A 22,300-nucleotide genomic window follows, 5' to 3' on the forward strand; every position below is an offset into this window, starting at 1 on the left:
CGAAGAATATTTCTTGATCACAAGGTGCAAAATAAACACTACCAAGACCAAATGCACATCAAAATAAGTATAAAATATAAATGTAACAGACTGAAACTGAAAATGTATATTTGAATTTGTGTAATTTTATATTTTATTAATGAAAAATGTAATTTATATATGCATTTACATTAATTATATATTATTATTGAAAAATGTAATTTATATATTCATATAAATTAATATTATAGAAATAATATACATTTATATACATTTCAAGAATAATATATTACATAACACACACACAAATGATATATGTATATATAAATAAATACATATACATATATATATATATAATTTGTGTGTGAGAAAAATACCATTTCATTGCCTTTTTTCATTTCATTTTATTGTTATTTTATATATTTAAATAATATTCATGCGTATATTTATATATATATGAATATATACACACTTAATTCATATTGTATATAAATTAATATTATTTAAATATATATATTGTTTTCTCATTTAAATTAATGCAAGCTACAATTTCATGGCCTGTGAAAATATTTTGATTGGTCAATTCACCCACCGGTGGCAGATTCGGACCCTGCTTGATCACTGTCCTAAAATAATAGGCAATATATAACAAACGTGACAAAGTGAATGACCCACAGGAAATATGTGATGTTTTCCGATATTTAATTTTAAAAAGCCTTCCCGGGATAATTCATCTTTGTCTTTGGCTAAGAGGGCGAGTGGAATTTGTAATCTTCTGTTCATGCTGGCTCATAAACAGTCCAGTGGCAGACACACAACATAGCTGAACCCTTCTGAGGAGTGAGATGAAGCGTGTTAGCGTCTCTCTCACCTTGTCCTGCTCCAGCTGCTCGATGAGGTTCTTGGCGTCTCCCAGCTGTGTGATCAGCTTTGTCTTCTCTGAAGTGTGGAGTTCCTGGTAAACAGACGATGATGAGTGTGTGACGATGGATCTTAATCCATTATTCTCAGAATAATAATCAACACTTATTGAGCATCTATCATAAAGCCCCCAGAGCCAGCTGGTCTAGACAACCTGGATTATAGTCACTTGGAAACGTACGGGCCAGTTGGAACTGAACTGACCTGAAACTTTGACTTCCAGAATGTGGAAAAAAAAGGTTTGGTTGGATGTCAAAGGAAATTTTGCACATCCAATAAGTCTGGCTACACAAAATGGTATCAGCAACCATACAGTTTAAGCTGTCTTACATCATATTTCTGTTGCGATGTGCCCAAGAACATGCTTTAACTGTGGAAACACTGTAATTTACTTTATCACAACAGCTGTTAAATGCCATCACACTGATCTTCCAGATAACTATAACATATACTTAATGACCAGGCGATTAAATTAAAACAGCAACCAAAAAGCTGTGAATAATTTTCAATGTCTCCACTGGCTGCGCTGAACTCTCGCCACAGATAAACACACACACACACACACACACACACACACTCACAAACCAGGCCACATCCACATCACAGCAGCCCTTGGAGTCTCCGCACCAGACCGACAATCAAACCTCAATTACAGTCGGGACAGCAGCCAGTGGTTGTGGCGGATTCGCCTCCAACGCAGAGCACTCAGTCAGTGAACGTTCCTGTTTCCTGATGGTTTTCCTGAACTAGAGAGTTTGACACTTACAACTCAAAAAATAAATAAACTAAAACGGTACAGAATAAATGGGAATAAAAGCACTTAAAATGCTTTATTTAGTTTTTAAAAAATGCTTTTTTGAAATAAATTTTTGGTCTTTGCTGAAATCTGAATAAACTTTGGTGCATAACTTTGTGCGTCAGACAAAAATGATTCCTCTAAACTTCACAGCTTATTGAGAAGCAATAAGAAAAGTGCTCTAACTTGTAATTTTAACCTGGTGGGTGATAAAATAGCCAAGGAAAAAAATCATACACTGCAAAAATGATTTTCTTACTTAAAAAATTTTTCTTGTTTTCCAATACAAATATCTAAAATCAAGATACATTTACTTGAGAATCAAAATAACTTAAGGTATTAAGACCATTAAAATCCATCAAAATTAAGTGATTTTATGTTTAAAACAAGACAAAATATCTGCCAATACGGTATGAAAAATCTAACTTATTCAAAGGGAAAATGATTCTTTCTCTTACCCCTTTGGCAGATGCTTATTCTTGTTTTGGAATTAACTAACTTAACTAAGTTTTTCAGAAAACTCCCTTTAAAGGGATAGTTCAGCCAAAAATGCAAATTAGCCCATGATTTACTCACCCTGAAGCCATCCTAGGTGGCTCTTCTTTCAGACGAATACAGTCTGAGTTATATTAAAAAATGTCCTAGCTCTTCCAGGCTTTTGTAGTGAGAGTCAATGGGTATATTTTTTTGGAAGTCCATCAAATCGGATCCATCCGTGATAAAAGTGCTCCACACTGCTCTGGGGGGTTAATAAAGGCCTTCTGAAGCGAAGCGAAGCGATGCGATGCGTTCGTGTAAGAAAAATATCCATATTTAAAACTTTATCAACTAAAATAACTACCTTCCGGCAGACGGCCGTATGAAAGTCGACTTGCGCCAAAATAAGAATGTCATATTCACCTAGAATGGCTTCAGGGTGAGTAAATCATGGGCTAATTTTCATTTTTGGGTGAACTATCCCTTTAAGGCAAGTCATGTGACTCAGTGGCCATCTTTGAAACGCCTCTCTGGCAGCTTTTTCAGTCATGCAAGTGCAGCTCCTATCTCTTTGAATAAGGAAACACCAAATTCTCCAAAGCTGTTCACCAAGCTTACGATTAAATTTCATATTTGAAATCGCCAATGAAATCTGACAACATCTGTATCATACATTTTGCTTACAAACACTCAAATCGACAAAAAATTGCACTTTTCAGGCTGGACCAGACAATGCTCATGTGCAGCCCTAAGAGTGCATCTCAGAACAATGACAATTTCTAAAAAAAAAAAAAAAAAATCTAAAGCTTTACTAATAGGCGATTGGCTCTTTAATTTAGAGGGCGGGACTTGTTCTGCCAAACTGCATGTTGCACTGTCTCCCATTTATAGTAAATATGAGTGCACTGTTATTTTGTTTCTCAAGTAAATATATCTTGATTCAAGAATGTTAGGATATTTATACTGGAAAACTAAACAAATATACTGATAAAAGAAATCAGTTTTGTAGTGTTTAGACCTGAAGGTATAGAGACTTAAGCGCTAAGCGACCAACAAGTAACACCCTAGCATTGTGTTTTGCATTGGGAAAGCACCACTTACATTGTCTTCAGAAAATTGGCCTGTACAAATCTAGTTTTATCCTAGCACTTTAATTTAACGCAGAACTTCAGTGTTTCACATAAATCTGAAATGATTTAATGGTCAAGTAAAGCAAAGACGAGTAAATCACTGAGTTGCGCGTCAGCTGGTGTGTTTTAGTGTGAGTGAGTGTGACGGTGTGTCCGTACGCTGTTTGAGGCAGGGCGGGTGGAGCTGTTAACCTCTGCTCTCATCGTCTCCGCTGAGCACCGTTCCCACACACAGCACAAACGCATCACATCCACAGGAAACACACTCTCAGCACTCCACCCGCTACCTCTCCAACACACACACACACACACATTTTCTAAATGTGTGTGTGATGCGTTAAAGACGCATCTCTTCAGCCAGGCATTTATATAATACTTTTAATCTTACAGTTAAATCCGGTCTTTTGTTCATAAACGCCAGAGGAGAACTGGCCCCCGACTGAGCCCGGGTTCTCCCAAGGTTTTTTTTTCTCCATTAGGTCACCTGATGGAGTTTTTCGGTTCCTTGCCACTGTTGCCTTTGGCTTGCTCAGTTGGGGATATTTGGGGATATTTAATTGAATTAATCAATCAACGATAATATTGATCAGCATTACCAAACGTGGACATTCCACTAGAAACAAACATTGATGTATTTTTTTAATTTATTACTGTGAAGCTGCTTTGATACAACCTATGTTGTGAAAAGCGCTATATAAATAAACTTGACTTGACTTGACTTAAATGGGGACATTCCATAGACGTTTTTATACTGTACAAACTGTATATTCTGTCCCCTTACACTAATCCGACCCCTAACCTACCCATCACACACACACACACTAACCCGACCCCTAACCTACCCATCACACACACACACTAACCCGACCCCTAACCTACCCATCTCACACACACTCACACACACACTAACCCGACCCCTAACCTACCCATCACACACACAAACACACACACACTAACCCGACCCCTAACCTACCCATCTCACACACACACACACACTAACCTGACCCCTAACCTACCCATCACACAAAACTTTCTGCATTTTTACATTTAAAAAAAAAAACTTTAAATACTTTATTTTTATACTAGATTAACAATTGAGGACGAGAGGTTTTTGGAGATTTTGTCGGGTTTTGGTCACTTCTGGGTACAAAGTTAAGTACTGTAGGTACACACACACACAAACACACATTAAATAATATATATAACAAAATGTAAATAAACTAATGTATGAATAAAATCAAAACAAAAATAATAAAATAAACGTGTATGAATAAAATAAAATGAATAAACAATGTATGAAAAACAAAAACCCACTTATGAATAAAATAAAAAAATAAAATAAACCATGTATGAATAAACAAAATAAATAAAAAATGTGTGTGTCATTTCGTTTCTCAATACCTTGATTTTCTCAAGCTCTTGCAGCCTCTCCTGCAGCTGCTGCTGTAAAACCTCGTTCTCGCTGCCCAGCTGAGCGGAGCGCTCTTTACTGGAGCGAATCATCTCTTTGCATCTCTGCAGGAGACTCTCTTGCCTTTTGATTCGCTTCTGAAGCAATTCAAGGTCCACCGTGCCGCCCGGCTCTCCGCTGCCCTCTGCTGGACACACACAGAAGAAAAACAAACAGGTTCAAGGCAACTTTTGTGTAGAAACATGTTAAATGTGCACTAGAGAGTCTGCACACACCTGTGTTAGTCACGCTGTCATCTTTCGAGGGGCTCTGAGGGTCAGAGGTCGCGTCAACCGCATCCGTGGACGTCTCAAGCTCTGACGACACCATTCCTCCAGGCGCCTGTAGTCGTTTCTTCAAGAGAGACACCTGAAGACAGACAGCTTCAGTATCACCTCCGTTAACATGGGAATGACTCGAGCATTAGTAAAGAGAGGCGTACTTGAGTCTGCAGCACAGTGATCATCTGGTCCTTCTCCTCTAGAGCAGCATCAAACTCCTCCTGCAGGTGTTTCTTGGTCTGCTGGTCCATCTGGAGCTCCTGAGGAGGAGAGACGAGGCTCGCCGTCATATCAAGAGTTCACAATTCTATTGGCATTTTCGCTACTTTACACATTAAATCATTTCAATATAGAAAAAATAAATAATTTATATATTTTTATGTTTTTTAAAAAGTCTCTTCTGCTCACTAAGGCTGCATTTATTTGATCAAAAATACAGTAAAATCAGTAATGTTGTGAAATATTAATGCCATTTAAAATAATTGTTTTCTATTTGAATATATTAGGGCTGAGCAACAATTAATCGCATCCAAAATAAAAGTTTGTGTTTACAAAATATGGTGTACTGTGTACAATTATTTTGTATATATATATATATAATTTATTTTGTACAATTATTTTGTAAATTGTATATATATATATATATAATTTATTCCTGTGATGCAAAGCTGAATTTTCAGCATCATTACTCCAGTCTTCAGTGTCACATGATCCTACAGAAATCATTCTAATATGATGATTTGCTGCTTAAGAAACATTTATGATTATCATCAATGATGCAAACAGTTATAAAAGCGGCTTAAAGGAGAACTCCGGTCAGTTTTAACATTGAGCTCATTTTTTTGTACATTTGGAGTGCTGTCAATACAGGGAACAACGACAAAAATCGGTGTTGCCTACACCGTGTTATTCTATTTTTAGAATTTGCACCCTGTTGACTTCAATGGGGCAAGTACTAAACCTGCTTTTAGCCTCTTAACATCCTTGAAGTGTCATTACAAGTGCACAGAAAATGTGAGTGATTGCCGAGTTCATGCGCGTGATCATAGGTAACTAAACCTATGCGCGTGAACTCGCCAATCGACTACTTTGGACTTCAACCGAAAACAGGATGTAAACACAGGTATTTGCGCTGGCTTAAATAACATCATTTTTATACATATCTTTCACATCTACTACAGTCAGATCCACTCGTGTTCACTAAGAAGGAATCACTCACATGACCTGTGCACTTGTAATGACACATCAAGGATGTTAAGAGACTAAAAGCAGGTTTAGTACTTGCCCCATTGAAGTCAACAGGGTGCAAATTTTAAAAAGAGGATAACACGGTGTAGGCAACACCGATTTTTGTCGTTGTTCTCTGTATTGACAGCACTCCAAATGTACAAAAAATTTTAAAATTGACCAGAGTTCTCCTTTAATATTTTTGTGGAAACTGTGACAGTTTTTTCATGATTCTTTGATTGAAAATTCAAAAGAACAGCCTTTATTTTAAATATATATATATTTTTTGGAACATTATACATGTCTTTACTGTCACTTTTGATCAGATTGAATGTATCCATTCTGAATAAAGTATTAATTTCTTTAAAAAAACAAAAAACAAAAAAAAAAACCATCTTACTATAAGGAAACATGGAATTAGTTTCCATTGTTATGCTGATGACACTCAAATCTATATTTCATCACGGCCAGATGAAAACGCTAAATTATCCAAATTGACAGAGTGTGTTAAAGATATAAAAGATTGGATGACGCATAATTTTCTTTTATTAAATCCAGACAAGACAGAGGTACTACTTATCGGTTCAAAAAACCACCCACAAAACCTCTCACAATACAACTTTAACATAGTAGGATGTCCTGTTACTTCATCCTCTACAGTAAAAGACCTGGGTGTTATATTAGACTGCAACCTGTCTTTTGAAAATCATATTTCATATGTTACAAGAACAGCCTTTTTCCACCTTAGAAACATTGCTAAGCTACGTAATATGCTATCAGTTTCTGACGCAGAAAAGTTAGTTCATGCATTCATGACCTCGAGACTAGATTACTGTAATGCGTTATTAGCCGGTTGTCCTGCATCCTCAATAAACAAGCTACAGTTAGTCCAAAATGCCGCCGCTAGAGTTCTAACTAGATCAAGAAAATATGATCATATAACACCGATTTTATCATCCCTACATTGGTTACCTATAAAGTCCCGTATTAATTACAAGGTATTGCTACTGACTTATAAAGCCCTAAACGGCTTAGCTCCAGTCTATTTAACCGATCTTCTATCGCCCTATAATCCATCGCGCTCTTTAAGGTCACTAAATTCGAGGCTTTTGGTCATACCTAGGATATCTAGGTCCACCAAAGGAGGGAGAGCATTTTCACATTTAGCACCAAAACTCTGGAATAGTCTTCCGGATACTGTTCGTTGCTCAGACTCGCTCTCCCAGTTTAAAACTAGATTAAAGACGCATCTCTTCAGCCAGGCATTCATATAATACTTTTAATCCTACAGTTAAATCCGACCTCTAGTTCATAAACGCCAGAGGAGAACTGGCCCCCGACTGAGCCCGGGTTCTCCCAAGGTTTTTTTTTCTCCATTAGGTCACCTGATGGAGTTTTTCGGTTCCTTGCCACTGTTGCCTTTGGCTTGCTCAGTTGGGGATATTTGGGGATATTTAATTAAATTAATCAATCAACGATACTATTGATCAGCATTACCGAACGTAGACGTTCCACTAGAAACAAACATTGATGTATTGTTCTAATTTATTACTGTGAAGCTGCTTTGATACAACCTGTGTTGTGAAAAGCGCTATATAAATAAACTTGACTTGACTTGACTTGACTTACTGAGCCCAAATGTTTGAACATAAGTGTATATTAAATATTTGATGTATTATCTTGATCCAAACAAACCCAGAGAGACAAAATCCTGAAATGTCTCTGAAACATGCCACATTACAGACGTTAGCTACATTGCGAATGCTGTCTTTAAGTAATAAGTAATAGAGATATCAGAAGTGGAAAAACATTGACGGTAGAGCCTGTGATGAAGAATTAATGTGTGAGCCAGAGGCAAAAGACGAACCTCCCTGAGCTCTCCTATTCTTCTCAGGGCTTTATCTTGACTCTGGCTGAGGATGGCCTGAGAGACACAGACAGAGATGAATGACAGACAGCACAAATACAGCAACTCATTAAAGGAAAAACATTAGGAAAACATCCCTCGAGCTGCGAGGAAACTACAGTCATTAATTCTGCGGCATCGGCTGAATATGAAATTACCTGAGTTTTCTCTTTATCCCGCTGTACGGTTCTGTAGGCTGTAACCAACTGAGAGAAGAGAAGGAGGAAGAATATATCAGTCAAGAGACAATGAACAAACTGTCCCATTCCCAAATCAGGAATTCTGTGTAGGATCACATGATCTGATCAGAACTGGGATCAGAAACATCTCAGGGATCATGCATGTCCATCTTGAGTGATCTAATTTACACTTTTGACTAGTTCTGCCACTAGTAAATGCTTTGTCGACTAGTTGTAGGTCATTATATATATATATATATGACCTATATATAATGACCTACAACTAGTCAACAAAGCATTGACTAGTGGCAGAACTAGTCAAAAGTTAGAAATTAGATCACTATATGTATATATATATACTGTGTGTATATACACAGGTGTGTGCCGTATATGTATATATATATATATATATGTATATATATATATATATATATATATATATATATATATATATATATATATATATATACTGTGTCTATATACACACGCATACAGTAGTGGTCAAAAGTTTGGAAATATTACTGTTTAAAATGTTATGTTATGCTCATCAAGCCTGCATTTATTTGGTCAAAAATACATAAAAAAAACAGTAATATTGTTAAATATATTCCAATTTAAAATAATGTTTTTTCTATTTTAATAAACTTTAAAACGTAATTTATTCCTGTGATCAAAGCTGAATTTTCAGCATCATTACTCCAGTCTTCAGAGTCACATGATCCTTCAGAAACCATTCTAATACTGTATTTGTTTTTGCAGTCAGATGGTTGTATTATTTTTAAAGCTTATTTAAAACTTATTTTGGCAAATTAAAAATTACTAACCGTTAATAACCCTCTCACTGTCTTATCTCAGATGTTTAGTATGCATAGTCTGTACTAGAGGGCTGAGCTCTTCTTGAACAAAACAGACTTGTTTAAATAATCTCTTAATTAGAGCTTAACAATATGCAACGCATGTTCATACCGCAGAGGTTATTGATCTATTACTTGGCGATTATCTCAGGACACATCTTACAGCAGAGGAAATGCAGGGATTACAAATGAGCCAAAGAGCTTTCCTTGAAACACGAAACCTTTTATATTCAACATGTGCGTTTGTGCTTTAATTTGCATTTAACCCAACGCATCAGGAATGGGAGAGCCTTAGATTTGGATGTGGGTTTGATACCAGGCCAATAAATCCGCCAATATTTGACCATTTTAAGAGCTTCGCAACAGGCCAGCGGTTTGTTCAAATACCCAATGAGCAATAATACTACTTCTGGAACAAGATTGTAAGCATGAAAAAGTGCACTATATGCCACTTTGAATGAACTAAATCTGCTATTTGGCAAGTTATTTAGAAAAAATAAAAAACGCAATGTCCACACACTGATATGACTGCTCCAGAAAAGTATTTATTGCAACGTTTCGACCATCAGGTCTTCGTCAGGATATTACGTTTGTTTTTTGCTTTAGTTTGTCTTCTTTGTCCTGCACCTGAGTTATTTAGACAGAAATATTTTGAATTAGATGCTAAACAATACTAGAAGGATGTAGTAACAGCCTGAAATTGGGTAGTAACAACAATACAGTTGCATTTGATGTGTCAGTCTCCAACATACATCATTAAAAACGCCTGGAGCAGAACTGTTATACAGATGACAGACTGACTAGACGAAATCTGACTCCACAGGAACACACTGACACACATTAAGGCACTGCTCGCTCTGGTGCACGCTTACATAATTAACAATATAATCATAATTAAACATTTCATAAAGCAATAATATTAGGCATGTTTCCAAAATCATGAAAAATGACTGAGATGCATGCATGTAATGTGAACATGATGGCACCCAGTGAGATCATAAATGTAATAAATGTAAATATTAATAAAAAACAGTTACTTTTAAACAAATAAAATGCTAATTTTACATGAAATGGCAAAAAAGTGTGCATTTTGTGTACGTAAATTTTTTGTTAAAATTATATATATATATTGCAATTGCACTTGTATTGTAAACGGTATCTGATGTGACCACCAACTTATCTAACAAGTAAAAATTGTGGCAAAACAAAAGTTTAAACTTCTGCATCTGACTACTTGCAGAAGTAATATGTGACTCTGGATCACAAAACCAGTCATATGTCACACGGGTTTATTTGTGGCAATAGCCAACAATACATTAAATGGGTCAAAATTATCGATTTTTCTTTTATGCCAAAAATCATTAGGATATTAAGTAAAGATCATGTTCCATGAAGATATTTTGTAAATTTCCAACCTCAAATATATAAAACATTTATTTTTGTGAGTGAATGCAGCACAATCGCCAACATAAATGAACAACTTTAAAGACAATTTTCTCAATGTTCCAGATTTTCTAATAGTTGTATCTCGACCAAATATTGTCATATCCTAACAAACCATACATCAATGGAAAGCTTATTTATTCAGCTTCCAGATGATGTATTTTGTATAAATCTCAATTTTAAAAAAATTACCCATGTGACTGGTTTTGTGGTCCAGGGTCACATATATGTAATCTGAGGCACTCCCCTTGAAAATCCCTGCAAAACCAATCATAACTGGAAAAAAATAAATCAGCAAATAGTCTGACCACGAGCGATTGGATCAGCCGAAATGTTTACACTGAGTGCGCTCACCTCGGAGTATTTCCCCCTGTAATTCCCGAGGCTTCTCTCCACCCTGTGCAGGCGGTTCAGGAGCTGCTCTTTAGACAGACTCTCGACGCTGCCGGGCGAATCTTCCGCCTCGCTCTCGATGTCTGACGGAGGGTCGTACGCCGGGGCGTCATTCTCTCCCGTGAGCGTGAGGGATTCTCTGGAGGAGCTTCTAACCAGACTGTCCCGTGAGCTGGAGCGGAAGAGCCCTTCACTGCGACCCGAACCCCGGAGCAAAGACTCCATGGACGACACCTTCTGCTGCAGCTTCTGGGTCAGAGACTGAGGCTCCTCTTTCTGGAGGACAAGCAATACAAACATTTCAGAAAAATAAGTAGACCCTATTTAAGATCAAAGATTCAAACTAAAAAATGACAACAATACAGTCATACCCAACTGAAATCCAATGACAATTATACAATGACACTCAAGATGTGAAGTGCAGAAAAAGGGAGCAATGTCCGTGACACATATATACAGTACTGTGCAAAAGTCATGCTTTACAAAAATATTTGTTTTAAGACAGTCATTTATTATATACCTTTTGCTTTAGTGACTTTCACACAGTACTGTAGTGTGTGTGCACTACCGTTCAAAAAGTCACTTACACTCACCGAGGCTAAATTTATTTGATTTAAAAAATACAGTAAAAATAGTAATATTGTGAAATATAATTACCATTTAAAATAACTGTTTTCTATGTATATATATTTTAAAGTGTAATTTATTCCTGTGATCAAAGCTGAATTTTCAGCATCATTACTCCAGTCTTCAGTGTCACATGATCCTTCAGAAATCATTCTAATATGATGATTTGCTGCTCAAGAAACATTTATCATTATTATTATGTTGTGTTGAAAACAGTTGTGCTGCTATATATTTTTGTGGAAACCATGATAAAAAAAAATTTCAGGATTCTCTGATGAATAGAAAGTTCAGAAAAACAGCATTTAGTTGAATTTTTTTTGTAACATTATAAATGTCTTCACTATCACTTTTGATCAATTTAATGCACCTTTAATTTCTTTCATTAAAAATTACTTTGCTGTCAAACTAATTTAATAAAAATCAGCATTAAACACTATAGCCCCTTTCACACAGAGATTCCGGAAAATACACGGATAATGTGTCCCGGGATTTGATTTTGGTTCATTCACACTGCCAGTGATTTTCCAGAATCTGTGAGTGAGTTCACACACATCGTGTTAAAGATCCCGTAAAGACACGTGACGTCAGGATGTGATAACTCTTGTCAGATGTCAGTTCTTCTGATAACTCTTCATCATTTCTACACGAAGACGAGTCCATTCTTCCCAGTAGCGCCACTGGGTTTGCCGAGTGGCTCGTTCCCCTTACGGCATTGGTCCTGGCTTTTGTTCACACAGGGTGCGTTGCGGGACTGATCACGGCATTGTTACTAGGTCCCCATCCCGGCATCGATCCTGGCATCAATACGGGGACATGTTTGCGTTCACTTCACACAGAAGGCACTCTAGCAATTTTACGCCAATTTCTCAGGATCAACGCGCTGTGTGAAAGGGGCTTATGTGAATTACACATTAAAACACATGCACTATACTAGTGTTGGTTGAGGAGAGATCCCCTTATATGATTGTACAGTGCCATGGGTGTACAGTAGTACATATGAAAGCACTATATAAATGCCTCATTCATTCATTCATTCATTCATTCATTCATTCATCCATTCATACATAGACTGTCACTTGCCTGAGGAGAAGCGACTCCATCCCCGTTCACACTGCCTCTCGGAGAGCTCCCGGCTGCTTTAGCAACGCTCTGCACCAGAACAGAACCAACAAACATGAGTGAAAGAGTGTCTCGCCGCTCAGCTTTAGGCCCGGTTAGTATTCCTCCAGCCATCGTGCTGCACCCCGATTACTCTGGGAGCAATATTAGTTTTTGCTACGAGAAATGCAGGGGCTTCTGGTTACACCCACCTTAACCTCATGCAAACTCGGAGATTAACACAGGGGTTAAATACAGACATAGACAGCATAACTATCGTTAAACGTTAACGAGTGTTAAACAAACAAGGAGTTAAACACAGCAGCACTACACTAGAGTCAACTGCAAACGGTCCAAACCCACTAGAGGAGCCGGTTTCTGAGAGCGTGTGCAGGAGTTAGACGGCCACAGCGTTCTCCCTGAGGTAGATGAAACAAGTCATGGGTAATGTTCCTCTGTTTGTGCTCATGGACATGAGAATGTATTCAAATCTCACACTATTGTACCTTCAGAATTGAACCTTTTTTTGAATATGAACAGGTTAACAAAATCTAAAGCTGCACACTGTATAACTATTCCTTTTTCAGGCGTAACATTGGCAACCTTAAAGTTTATTTTTTGAACTTGTGCTGTTAAACGCCCAATCAATGTTGTTCCAGTTATAGCTAAAATGCATATCATATAGTCTGACATAAAATATAGTAAGACTGCATAGAATTTTAAATGAAAGAAATGAAAAAAAAATACTGCATAAATCATAATAATATGAAAGATTTACCAAAGTCCGGACCTCTGTGACCTCAGAAAGATGGGTTTAAATTTCCTCTTAAAATGCAATATGCTGGAAACGGCATTTTGCTGCAGGTTAAAGGTCAAAGCTAGCCGTATTTACATTAAAATCAATAACTGAAGCTCACTTATTGTTCTGTGCAGAAGGCAATCCCTACACACTTCAGGCCAAAAGTAATAAAGCACAGCATTATCAGACATTTTTTTCACTTAAATAGCCTAAAACAAGGACACTCAAACCACAAGTGTCCTTCAGAACATTATACACATGTAAGTTTAGCAATAAACACTTCCAGTTTACAAAGGGAAGAACTAAACACATTTGCATGTAATGTAATGTAATGTCCCACTATAAGCACAATCTCTAACAACACCAGCAGTATATTTATTTATGCAGTTATCATTGCACCTGTCTATAATATTGCTGTACAAAACAGTATCAATTGATTCAAGGCCAAATTAATCAACAATACTACAAATAACAGCGTCAAAAATTGACTTTTTATTAACACAATATTTGTCCCTAGAATTGATTTGCAGGGGCATTTTAACCTTTATTATAGCATTTATGCTCTAATCATGGAAATAAAACACAGTTTGTTGCAATGCTGAAGGAAAAAAGCAATGCAAATCTTTCTAACAAACACCACAGAGTTAAATGAGAGTCTCTGCTTAATCAGATTAGGGCCAATCGATATTTATATAACTAATTTGGTGCAGATACAAAATACACCCTTAAACATTTCATATACATTTTAACTCCCATTAGCTGGAAAACAAAATTAAAGGGTTAGTTCACCCAAAAATTAAAATTCTGTCAGTAATTACTCACCCTCATGTTGTTCCAACCGCGTAAGACCTTCGTTCATCTTCGGAACACAAATTAAGATATTTTTGATGAAATCTGAGCCATGTTTCACTCCTCCATAGGCTTCTATGTGACCGAAACTTGCTGGCCCAGAAAAGTTATTAAAGAGATCGTTAATATAGTCCAAGTGACTACAGTGGCTCAATCTTAAGTATATCAAGCGACGAGAATACTTTTTGTGCGCAAAAACAAACAAAAATAACGACTTTATTCCACTATTCATTTCCTTCTCTCTGGATGTCTAGTTGGTTCGCGTAGTGTTTTTGCGCAGCTCGTCTGTGTTACACGTCACCACGTAGGCTCACTATTGGCCGACGCCGGTCATGTGTGTGTTGCGTGATGACGTGCAACACAGACGCGCAGCGCAAAAACACAACGAGGCCCAGAGAGAAGGAAATGAAAAGTGGAATAAAGTCGTTATTTTTGTTTGTTTTTGCGCACAAAAAGTATTGTCGTCGCATGATAAACTTAATGTAGTGCCACTGTAGTTACTTGGACTATTTTAACGATGTTTTAATAACTATTCTGGGCCGGTGAGTTTCGGTCACACTGGAAGCCTATGGAGGAGTCAAAATTCTGTCAGATTTCATCAAAAATATCTTAATTTGTGTTCCGAAGATGAACGAAAGACTTACATGGTTGGAACAACATGAGGGTGAGTAATTACTGACAGAATTTTCATTTTTGGGTGAACTAACCCTTTAAGTCCACTTTACCCATCAGAATATTCTGAAATATATCACAGAATTGCATAATCCTTTTGTCTATTTCTACCTGATGAACATGCTGTGGCTAATAATCCACCAGATCACATGAGCAGTGTGTTGGATCTGATTGGCGGTGCTGTACGTCATCTGATGTGTGTGTAATGTGCTCAGTTGCATGTGGAGGGATAATCTGTATCTAGAGATAATGAGCAAATCTTCTGTCAGAGCTGAGCCTCTGAGTCTCCACAGACACAATAACTGTAGTGGAAAGAGCAAGCCGTTACCAGGCCTTAAGTATAAAAACACATTATTATTATTATTATTTAAATTGTTATTATTATCATTAGATTAGATTATTATATTATTATATTTTATATTACATTACTTAACCAATTACATAACCGTTAGATCCCCCTGGTGTCAGTTTCAAAATCAAAAAACATTTTAATAAAAGTAAATAAGAGTAAAATAACTAACGTGCACTGGGAAATGTTGGCGCAAGTCATGCGAAAGGACCTTCAGTAATCCATGTTTAGAAGCACAAAAACTTTAAACAAAGAATCTGAATGTTTTTGTAAGGAAATCACAAGAACTCTCAGGGAACAGCAAGGGAACATTCAACATTGTCTAACCGAGGGGAATCTATCAGGATACTACTTTGGGAAAGGGACAGGGAATCCATGGCAATTTCTATCACTACGGGAATAACATTCATTCCTGGAGATGCCAAATTAGAGGAACTAGGGATGGGCGGTATGACGATATATATCGTTACCACGGTATAAAATGTCTAAAATTAGAGATTTTGCTATATCTTGTGTATCGCGGTATGTAAATATATAGCACTTTTGACCCTTCAGAGTGATGAAATGCATGAATGAGAATATAAGGAGATCTTGATAAAAAAAAAAAAGTTATATAGTTAAAAGAACTCGTGCGGTGCTCGTGCTGAAAGTGTGCGCGCAGAAAGCTGTCTTTCTCAGAAGGCGAGCGCAAATTTAGGACGTGCTCGAAGTTAAAAGTCGAAGTTATGTCTCAAGTTAAAGTAAACACCGGATGTGTAACAGTGTAATAGATCCGAGCGGACAGCAGCCTAATATACCTACCTAAAATAACTTACTGCTCTTGACTGAATTACTTTTTTAATTCTTAAACTTGTTTTAATATGAATAAATGTATATTTAAATCATACAGTAAAGACAATTATTACATTTCTGTACTAATTCTAACTATAGTACCTGAAAAACTTAATTTGCTTCATTCATATTTATCCTATTGTTTTTAGCTTCTTTTATTCTTATTTTTAATAACAAATGAGATAAAATAACACAAAATAACTATATTGTGATGCATATCGTTATCATGAAATAAAATTTCTCATATGTGACCCTGGACCACAAAACGAGTCACATGGGTCAATTTTTCGAAATTGAGATTTATACATCATCATCAGCTGAATAAATAAGCTTTCCATTGATGTGTGGTTTGTTAGGATAGGACTATATTTGGCAGAGAAAATCTGGATCTGAAAATCTGGAATCTGAGGGTGCAGAAAAATCGAAACATTGAGAAAATCTCCTTTAAAGTTGGTCATTTATGTTCACGATTGTGCTGCATTCACTCACAAAAATAAATGTTTTATATATTTACGGTAGGAAATTTACAAAATATCTTCATGGAACATGATCTTTACTTAATATCCTAATGATTTTTGGCATAAAAGAAAAATCAATAATTTTGACCTATACAATGTATTGTTGGATATTGCCACAAATAAACCAGTGCGACTTATGACTGGTTTTGTGATCCAGGGTCACATATTGTGAAATAAGAATTTGGTCATATCGCCCAACCCCTAGGAGGAACCATTCCGAGGTACAAAAACGGAGAAAAGCAACTGCCATCCCACAAATCACTCAGGCCTAACGAGAAACGCAAGATATTAGATGCAGGGGTTAGGAGCGAGATGCCTTTGAGTTATGCAGAGCGGCTAGTGAAACGCTCAGTGAGAAAAGCTGCAAGCAGGGGTTACTCGGCCTCCTCTAGCCCATAACCTCCAAAGGCATCACAGAGGGACGGAGGGGGGGTTTGTAGTATTTCTCCAGGGGTGAGGAAGAGGAGGCGATGTGTGAGGACAGACTCACCGCACTGGGCACCTGGGCCGCTTTGGGTCGTTTTGAGTGGTCCAGAGCAAAGATAGTATACTCAGAGAGAAAAGCAGGTTCTGCTATCATCCCAGCCAGCAGCTGAACGACCCCCCCATACGAGTCAATGCATTAATGACGGGACCAAGGAGTGAAGAGCAATGAGAAAACAACACAATGAGTGAAACGACAGGAAAAAGAGCCAGAGCATGAGATAATGACATCTGTGGAAACAGAAAGAGAATTGAGACAGCGGATCCACACTGAGGCTGCAGATTTACACTATTTCATGTCACTACCAAGGCTGATTTTGTGTCTTTGAATGTGTAGAGTTTCCTGATTGGCATCGAAGCGTGATATGCCATTAGTAGAGACATCAAAAAGGTAATTCTAGCCGTCTTGGCACAGAAGAAATTAGGGCTCAAAAATAAGGATGGGTCAGTGAGTTGGCAAAGCTGATTTGTCTTGTACTTTATCTTACAGTTATTAATGATGTACATGAGTTTTTGTGTGTGTCAAAAATATGTCACCAAGGTAAAGTTTTAACTTTAGTGATAGTCTTGGACTCAAAACTCCAAGAAAACATATAGTCCCGGTTTCACAGACAGGGCTTAGATTAAGCCAGGATTAGGCCTTAGTTCAATTAGGGCATTTAAGTAGCTTTTATAAACGTGTCTTAGAGAAAAACATTACTGGTGTGCATCTTGAGACAAAACAATGGCACTGATGTATTTTAAGATATGTTGTTTTTAGTTAAAACAGCTCAAATGTGCAATTTAGTCTGGGACTAGCTTAAGCATTGTCTGTGAAACCTCGGGATAAAATCATAATTTAATAGTGTAATCTAATAAAAATTAAATGTTTAATAAAACAAAATCTATAAATCTTTATAAATACTAGCATAGCTATTACATCATTTATAAATACTAGTAGTATTTATAAAATACTAATACATATAAATCTTTAGAATAATATCTTTATAAATAAATATATTTGTATAAAGTTAGATATATTATTATTACTATTAAATAAAATAAATATTATATAAAGTATTTACATTTAAATATTTAGAAAATAAAATTCTGACAGACATCAATTTAGGTTTTTGCATATACAAGTATTATTAATATATGCAGGGCAAGTGAAAATGTTGACAGTGCTAGTAAAAAAAACACACATAAAATCCTTGTTGTTGAGCCCTGGAAATGCTGAGATGATGTGGAATTCATTCTGAGATCTGATGGAAATTTCAAAAAGAAATACAAACAGAAAACGTGAGAGAGAAAAGTTCAATCAAACCCTCGGCTCACTGGTCGGTAAAACGGTTCATCCGCAACGGTGATACGCTTCATTTTATCTGAGCTGTGATTTATAAACTAGGACAATAACATCAATAAAGCAAAAAATAGTAACTTGACTCATGCTACTTTGATGAAACTCCCAAAGATAAACCAAGCAGAGTGTCTGAAAGTCCATTAAGGTGTATTCATAAGTCATTATTGCCATGTTTAAAGATTCATGCTTCAAAGGGGGTCTAATGTCACCGTCCAGAAATGACAAAACCGAATCATCTAGACTATTATTAGCCCGCATTAGTACAATAATAGCAAGTCATGTGTTAACCAACCAGCTGGAGACTATCAAACTGATTTTATATCCCTGCACAATGTTCTCTGTAAAACAAGAGATCATTTAACTCAACCAGCATTTTTAATTAAATCTCATTTAAAACAGAATTTATTTCCTTAAACCAGTATTTAGACACTTTGTGATACTTTATAAATTATACAAATTCAAACCAAGTATAATTTATTTTAAAGAAAAATAGCACAAGCACACTTTTCAAGCTAAACTTTTGCCATTTCTTAGTTTTAAACAGATACAATTATAAAGTAAGTACTTTAATTTTAGTATTGAACATGTTGCATATCCCGATAAACACCAAAACTCAAGGGAAGCAATTAGCAGATCTGACCTGAAGGCGTTCGTTAAATGTGTCTGCAATCTTGTGAAAAGCATGTGTTATGACAATATTGTGTATTCTTATTGAGATATTCTGTGCAGGAGAGTTAAAGGGCATATCTGGCACAGGGAAGCAGTTGCTGCTCATTTACATGCACTCTTGACCAATGAGAAGAAGGCCTGTTTCCGTTTGTCCGCTTACCTCTCTGTCGTTGGGGGAGGCCGGGACATCTTGGTACGGGACAGGGGGTTGAGCACGCCTCTCTCCTGAACTCACCTGCTGGACACAGACATGTGCGTTATACACCAAGACACAATAATCACTAGTAGTGCGCCAAATACATTAGAGACAGAGGAAACTACAGCTGGAGACTGTCTTTAAACTTCAACGATTAGCATTAAGCTTTGTATCAGTAGAAACCCGGTAGTATTTTCGAATGACCGTGCTTCCCTCCCTCATGTCCCCCTGAGACGAGAGATTTCTGAATTGTGTGTCTGGAAAAAAACCTCATCATTTATCATCATCAGAGGCTTTTCTGTCCAGAGGCGAGAGACTACAGCCAGTAGGAGGAGCTCGTCCCGCATGTCCTCAACCCGCCCATAGGGGGATTTCGAGTCGACTAGTAGCCTAGTCGTATCATTTCTCCCGATACTGCCCTCTGTAACCGGTAGGCGTGGCTTGGGAGTGTCCTTGTAGGGCAGCGAAGCAAGTGCATTCTGGGAGTTGTTGTCTTTCATCCACATGAGCCAAAAATACATTTTCTGGCTTTTCTCAGTCTAGAAGGCACCAACTTCTAAAATAATTTCACATTTCTACTCCATAAATGACCCAATTTAAATACACCTTCATCTTTCCAGCGGTGAAATATCCCTTTAAAGTCACCATGAAATCAAAAATTGTCAATTTTTCTGTATTTATTATAAATGATTTATCCGTGCACAACTGCACATCATTCTTTTTGTTAAATTCACATGCCCTTGTAATCTTGAATCAAATTAACTTCTCTCTGATGACGTGTTTAAAAGCAATAAGAAAAGACTCGCAACTTCTGTTTCATGCGTTTTTTACTGCACTGCATGGACACAAGAGGCCAAACACAAAAGAAATGGCATATTTAAATAGTAAATAGAAAATTTTCACAAAAAAAAATTTTGAGATATTTTGCATTATGATATTATTTATGCAATAAGGCATATTTCCCTCTCAAATTTACATTATTGTACTAAATAAAAACTCATTACTATAATATGTTATGAAAATCCTCCTGCGTTTTCTGTTCAAATGTAACAAACACTAACATGATTGTACACTTCAATGTAAACTATATATAATGTAGTTTCACAACAAGATTAATAAGAATTTTTCTAATTATGTTTTATGTATAGGTTTAAATGTGCTTAATTGTTAGAAAAATCCTGCAAATACAAATAAACTGTGTAAAAAATAGCCTAATGAAATAAATAGAAATAAAGATTCTATTAGATATAAATAGATTTAGGGTAAAATATGACACTGGCATGTCTTTTTATTATTATTATATCATTTCTATTTATAACGTTGCTTAATATTTAAACCAGACAGACTTGAATTTCAACTGAAGTATTAGTTTAACCTTTAAGTAGCGTGTCTGTTTAGGGAAACGTGCTCTCAGGTCTGGTTAACAGGTCCGGTTGGTCTGTGGCTCATCAAGTAGGCTAGTTGACAAACCAACACCCAACATCCAAAAATGACTAAATCTGATGAGCTCTAAAAACTCTTAAATGTCATTATATTTAACTATATAACTTATCTTTTATACCATGGTCAATACACAAAAAATAATGGCAGTACCATAGTACAGGTAACATTGTCACACCCATTTAAAACAACATAACGTTACCCAAAAAGTACCAGGGTATTACCATGCTATTAAGACATGTACCACGGTAGTACCATGGTATTATTATTAGAAGTACCATGAAAATACCATAGTACGTTAAATTCAGTACCATGTATATTTCGAAACTACCATAGTATCCTCGGAGTATCATCATCATAGTATCATCACCATAGTAATACCATAGCATTAATTGAAATACCATGTTAATACCATGATCCATGAACAAGGTAATCATTCAGTACCATATTAAAACCATCTGATTTTGGAACTGTTTTGTTAGTGTAAAACCAATCCGCTAGTTTAATAGATTTGTAAAGAGCTTATATTGTAATTTAAATATATAATACGGTAGTAAGTGTGTTATAATGCATATTTGTAGTATATACTTGATGTTGTGTTTTGTTTTTGTTAGCATACATGCTACATGAGTGAAGTGCTCTGACCTGCGCCTGCGCGCTGCTCCGCTGAGGCGACTGCTCCACTATCACCTTCTGCTTCAGTTTCTTAAACATCGCTCCATGCGATAATTGTCACGTCGGGAAAGATTTTACTGTCCGATTCCCAGGGTAAAAAACTTGATGTATGTGTGGATGAGAGCAGTGCGCAGATGCAGCTGACGTGGAGGAAAAGTGAACAGCTACGGGTCCACGAGAGGCTCAGAAAGGACGAGTGTGAGTTACTGAACTTGCATCTTTCAGTGTTGCTAAGAAGAACATAAACTCTCAGACAGTGTGACACTTAAAAATAGACAACATTGATATATAACATGCTACTAAACTTCATATAGCAGGGTATTTATGTGGTACTGCAGGGGTTTTCAAAGAATACCGTGGTAATATTGTGGTAATAAAAACAATAGTCATTAAATAAAAATAATAAAACTATACTTATAGTCAATTAAAATATGTAATTATATATTATTATTATTGATAAAAAAATTAACATTTAGATTTCTGAAGAGGTCTTATGATCAAAATACAATAAAATGTGAATTAAAATAATAATAATTATCATTTATAATTAAAAAGACAGATTTTTCTGTTGTATGTTATTAAAGACATAATGCTAATTCGACGTGTTAAAATTTCCCTGTTGATTTTATTTTATTAACCTTTTTACAAGTATTTTGCATTAAATGTTGTCTAGGGTTTATAAAACTTAATTGCATAATGATGAAACTTCAACAAAA

The 22,300-nt window shown here is 36.3% G+C and overlaps 1 protein-coding gene across 4 annotated transcripts in view; it reads right to left on the reverse strand.

Annotated features, from left to right (window-relative positions):
- The window catches only part of golga4 (golgin A4), a 44,619-nt gene extending 22,819 nt beyond the window's left edge, over positions 1 to 21,800 (reverse strand). Inside the window, exons 1-11 of one of the 4 annotated variants that reach the window (XM_081350572.1) lie at positions 21,555 to 21,758; positions 19,434 to 19,508; positions 17,270 to 17,371; positions 12,744 to 12,812; positions 10,998 to 11,312; positions 8,326 to 8,373; positions 8,129 to 8,185; positions 5,196 to 5,294; positions 4,990 to 5,122; positions 4,705 to 4,898; positions 851 to 934 (exon numbers count right to left, since the gene is read on the reverse strand). In XM_081350572.1, the coding sequence (XP_081206698.1) occupies positions 851 to 934; positions 4,705 to 4,898; positions 4,990 to 5,122; positions 5,196 to 5,294; positions 8,129 to 8,185; positions 8,326 to 8,373; positions 10,998 to 11,312; positions 12,744 to 12,812; positions 17,270 to 17,371; positions 19,434 to 19,508; positions 21,555 to 21,623 (1,245 nt within the window). In that variant the 5' untranslated portion in view covers positions 21,624 to 21,758. Of the gene's footprint in view, positions 1 to 850; positions 935 to 4,704; positions 4,902 to 4,989; positions 5,123 to 5,195; positions 5,295 to 8,128; positions 8,186 to 8,325; positions 8,374 to 10,997; positions 11,313 to 12,743; positions 12,813 to 17,269; positions 17,372 to 19,433; positions 19,509 to 21,554 lie in introns of all 4 variants that reach the window. The other 3 variants (XM_081350571.1, XM_081350573.1, XM_081350574.1) reach the window with 3 other exon arrangements.
- Positions 21,801 to 22,300: the final 500 nt, after the last annotated feature.

The sequence above is a fragment of the Scardinius erythrophthalmus genome, assembly GCF_964197995.2.
Source record: "Scardinius erythrophthalmus genome assembly, chromosome: 21".
NCBI classification, from domain to species: Eukaryota; Metazoa; Chordata; class Actinopteri; order Cypriniformes; family Leuciscidae; genus Scardinius; species Scardinius erythrophthalmus.